Source organism: Limulus polyphemus, unplaced genomic scaffold (assembly GCF_000517525.1).
Source record: "Limulus polyphemus unplaced genomic scaffold, Limulus_polyphemus-2.1.2 Scaffold5472, whole genome shotgun sequence".
NCBI classification, from domain to species: domain Eukaryota; kingdom Metazoa; phylum Arthropoda; class Merostomata; order Xiphosura; family Limulidae; genus Limulus; species Limulus polyphemus.
The window spans coordinates 58,676-63,711 of NW_013671082.1; the positions used below are offsets into that span (position 1 = coordinate 58,676).

General features: G+C 34.7%; 1 protein-coding gene across 2 annotated transcripts in view; it reads right to left on the reverse strand.

The window, feature by feature from the left end:
• The window catches only part of LOC106472620 (mitochondrial import receptor subunit TOM40 homolog 1-like), an 18,141-nt gene extending 13,858 nt beyond the window's left edge, over positions 1 to 4,283 (reverse strand). Inside the window, exons 1-2 of one of the 2 annotated variants that reach the window (XM_022401169.1) lie at positions 4,163 to 4,283; positions 3,576 to 3,814 (exon numbers count right to left, since the gene is read on the reverse strand). In XM_022401169.1, coding sequence (XP_022256877.1) covers positions 3,576 to 3,747 — 172 coding nt within the window. In that variant the 5' untranslated portion in view covers positions 3,748 to 3,814; positions 4,163 to 4,283. Of the gene's footprint in view, positions 1 to 3,575; positions 3,875 to 4,162 lie in introns of both variants that reach the window. The other variant, XM_013933271.2, reaches the window with a different exon arrangement.
• Between the last annotated feature and the right edge of the window lie 753 nt (positions 4,284 to 5,036).

Consider the following 5,036-nt stretch of genomic DNA (forward strand, 5'->3'; position numbering starts at 1 on the left):
ACTCATGAGAGGGAAAAGCTATATGTTTTTATTTTTCAAATAGGCCACAGAAAGACACAGGAATGAACTTACTCGCTTTCTTATATTTGAATGTGCGATTTTAGAAAGTTATGACACATTTCAACCTTTATGATTTATTTTTCGTTTTATTAAAATGACAATATCACATGAAAAGCATCCTTTCATGTAGCAGAAACATAAGAATGCGGAACAGGGACGTCGCGTGAGTTTTGAGAGCGGTAAATCATCGGAATAAAAAGCTTAACAGAAAACCTGTCCAGGGCCACTCCGTGATCCCAGTCCCGGGCCACTTAGCCATCCCAATCCGCCCAACAGTGGGTGACTTAGTTATGTATTAGACAATCCAACTGAAGCCATCACTCAGGCCACTTAATACTGACTTCATTCTGGCAAATGATGATAAGCTACGTAAAAATGGAGACGTTATTTCCACCTATGTATAAGTGATGTCAATAACAGAATGAAGGTAGTAATTTTTTACTTTGGATCTGGCATTAGAATCCTAGTGATGGACTTATTGCAGAAATTGTCACTCAGTTTTCCGTGCAACATGTGAATTATGTTTCAGAATAAAAGTAATCAAATGACAACCAGATCAGAACCAGGAACAGAGGAATGTGTGAAAGTATTTTGCAAAGGAAATGACAGTAACTCCAAATAGAAAGGTAGTGTTCCATGGTATACTACACATGAGGACCAGTGAATTTTCATTATGTAATGTGGTGATGGAGCCAACTGTCCAGAAAGCAGGTAGCATTCACTCAAATAGTTATATGTGCAAGAGTTGCTGAAATCCCAGTATTGTTCTGCAATTATGAACAAACTACTATTCAGTTTCCCATTGGAATAGTCATTAGCACAGTAAGAAAAGAGTAGGCAATTGAAACTAGTGGTAGTACTAAGGTTGTTGTCTGCATTTCAGAGCAAATACATAGATGCCAACACATCTGAAGTAACCATTTTGTGATTGTTCAAGCAATTTAGATTCAACATAGTTGCAAAAGTTCTGTTATTTGAATATGCTAATGCGTTTGTGGGACCAAGTGGCTGAATGGATTTTCTTTTATAGATGATTTAAGCAACGATAAAATGAGCAACAACACTGTTTAGTTGAGCAATACACTTGTGAAGAAAGTCTTGGAAAACTAATCTACAAAAGTAGCCAGGAGCAAGTGCAGAGGGGTCATCAGCAAATGCTAACTGCTTCTTATTTAGCTCCAGGAAACTAACACAGCCAAAGTCGAGTCTGGCCACCAAGTTGAGGGAGCACAACAATCAACTGAAAGGTTTGGTCATAAGACCAGTTTTTTATGGCTAGGTGGCGCTTGGTATGTTCTAAGAGATGTATAAGAGTCGAGACATATTGTTCCTGCTTAATACAGGAGCTGCCAGGTGTAATAACAAACACAGAATAAAAAAAAACATACAAAAAAAAAAGATAAAATTTAAAGATGCATATTTGAACAGTATTCTATCCTTTCAGTTTCTTCAGTGGCACAATTCATTTATGTATCCTTTCTATATTTTTGAGGAACAGTATAGATTGCAAGTCTTGAAAAATCTGGAGTGATATATGACCACACCATCTGTTAGTGCCCGACATGACCAGGTGGTTAGGGCGCTCGACTCGCAATCTGCAGGTTCGAATCCCCGTCACACCAAAACATGCTCACTCGGTGTCCGGACTAGGATGCCAGTCCTACTCCCGGAAACACACCTCCAAAATAATTTAGAGGTGTGAGAAACACCATAAGAAACTACTACCATCTGTTAGATACATAACATTTGAGGACAGCAAGGGGCCTCTTGGCCCATCTTGACTGTACCTTCATTTCATCAAACACCAATCTGTCTATATCCAAATCTGATTTTTAAGTACTCATCAAGCCTTTTCTTGAACTCTCCTAATCCTGTTGCATCTACCATGTTTGAAGGCAACCTATTCCAAAGGATGACCCCTTGTTCAAAAAATATAATTGCCGAATTTGCAGATGACTTCTATTTAATTCTATATCCTATCTATTCTCTTTATAATTTTGAATACTTCAATGAGATCTTGTCTAACCTTTTTTCTTCTCAAAATAGAATAATTTTAAGAACCTTTAACCTGGCCTCATATGACAGTCCCTCCATACCAGGGATCATCCTAGTAGCCCTTTTATAAACCCTTTACACGTACTCAACATCCCTTTTAAGGTAAGGATCCTATGACTGAATGTAATTCTTGAAATGAGGCCTAAGCAAGGTTATTTAAAAAGAAATAATATCTTCCCTTGGTTTATAATGTTATATTTAGTATTATTGTAGATGCAACTCAAACTCCTAATCACTTTCCAACTGAGAACAGCACACTGCCTGAAAAGCTTCACGAAATGTTTGACAAAACATCAAGATCCTTTTCTACCATAAAACTGTTGAGTTGATTTCCATCAAAGTAGTATTAATGGCTTAAAAGTTAAATTATCAAAGACCACATATATTACCTTGCAATTAACATAATTAAATGCATGTACCATTTATTTGCCCAATCTGTCAGATGGTCTAAATCCCTGTGAAAAATTGCAGCAGCATCCTCACAGCAAATTCTAAACTTTAATACCATCGATAAACTTCACCAATTTCTCGATCAAGGATCTTAGCGTATTGGTGGATAGGTTGCTGACACAATGAAGGTAGAGCTTTGTTGCTGTTAGTAAAACTAATTAAAATTTGAGAGTGTATTTATAAACATACTGATTACAAGTCAACTGAGGTAATTAACTCTCTATACAAATAGCTAGTTAGTCCTCACTTAGAATACTGTGTAAAATTTTGGTCTACTTATCTAAGAAAGGATATTAAATAGGTTTGTTATGAATTTCGTGCAAAACTACACGAGAGCTATCTGCACTAGCTGTCCCTAATTTAGCAGCGTAAGGCAGCTAGTTATTACCACCCACCACCAACTCTTGGGCTACTCTTTTATCAACAAGGACAAGCATGCGAAGTAGGATGATTCCAAAAATCGAAGGATTATCTTGTAATTTAACAGATTCAAACTCTTATTTTCTCTCGAGAAAAGATGGGTAAGAGGTGATCTTATTGATGTTTATGAAATCATGTGGAAGAATAAGAAGATAAACTTTCATCATAAAGGACTATAAATTAGTCAAATTTCTTTGTGCTGTATTTTGAAGGCACTACAACTTGGAGAGAGGACATAACTTTAAAATTCTGAAAAATGACAGGCTAGAATTCATTTAAGACAGTTTTATATTTCTAAGTGATTGATTTATGGAAACAGTTGCCATCAGCAATAGTAGATGCCAGCATTTTACAAGAGTTTAAGAGAGAATTCGATGATTTCCCGAAAAATGGTTGGTTTAATTCAAATGCTTATTTCTCCAAACATTGAATGTTACAACTTACATTTACAAGGACAATCTTGAAAGGACCAAGTCGACTCTAGCTATGCTATCCATAGGTTATGATTATGTGACTATAGTTTTTAACTTTCATTATTTTAAATATTTAATAAAAACAATTAATTTTCTAATTTACTTTCACCTCCTTACCTTTGCATTTTTTATGCAAATCTTCTATGGCCCCAGGATTAAGGCCATTTACTTTTACAGTTTCATCAGATGTAAAACTATCACCAGCAGAAGGAGGTGGAGGGGCGCCAGTTGGAGGTGCTGGTGGTGTTACTGGGGATGGTGAAAAACTTGAGGCTAACACATTTCCCATGTTTAAAGATTTTCTTGAAATCCAGAAAACTAAAATTCACTTCAACTTCGACGTTCATTCAATGATTCTAAGTGCACAGAAAAATGTAATCACCGAGGAATTAAATAAGAATCAGTTCTTACTTCTTCTGAAAAAACATACATATAAAAATTTATATAATTTTTCAAAAGATAATTAAAATCAGCTTTTACTTATTCTCATTACTATATTACTTTATTAACTTAAATACCTAAAGATAACTATAAATTTACACCCCAACGTTTAGGCCTAAACTATAGTCCACAGGCTAATGCACGAGTGATCAGTAGTACACACCACGTGTGTTCAAACTATGAGAAGCAATTTCTATACCATTATTTATCAAAATGTTGCAATTACAAGAAATAACGTGCTAACACAAAACTGTACTGTTTACCGTATAATTATTTATTTATTCGTTTAGATTGATATCAATATAGGAACAGGTTAAATTATATTATCTTTTTCTGTTCCAGGGTACTAATGTATGGAGAACAAAACAGTCTTTATTATCTATAAATGTACAGAAAACGTATAAATGTTGCAACAGCTTTAATTTCATAACAATCGCTAAGCCTATTAAAGTAAATGCAGAATATAAGAATACAGAGCACTGTGACAATACAAATAAAAATTAAGAGATCTAATGATATAATGTTTATTAGACATAAAAACTTATAGCAGTACTACTTCACATTATATATATAACACCAGGTTCAAATCCTTTAAGCTTCAGAAAATGACTTATATATATATATATACGGTGGACATTGCAATTATTTCTACAGTTAGCTAGCTTACAACAGTTCAGCAGTTCCATGGTGTGAATAATTTCACAAGTAAGCTCCTGTACTTCTTAAATGACAATTTCATCGGTGACTATCCAGAATTTAGAGCCATTAGTTAAATGTTGGGTAACCAATCAGAGCATCCTCCGTCAATGCGGCATTTATAACCAAATAGAGGAATTAACTTTTGTAGTGTGCAAGAGTACTAGATGTTTTCTATCTCCTTTATTTAGTATAGTGAGCTTTTGAATTTCACATAGATTTTTTAATACATTTTTATGTATGACCGTATATGTACGTTTAAAAGTAGAACATTGATCAAGGAATGTGACTAAGTTTCTTTTGTTCTAGTTAGCTATTGTTCTGTGTTATTTCTTTATGGTATCACGTATGCTTTCTCGTGGGGGAAGATTGCTGTGAAGTAGAGCATAATGTGTAAAGTCAGACAGGAGTATTTTCCATTGGTCAGTCAGATGATATCTT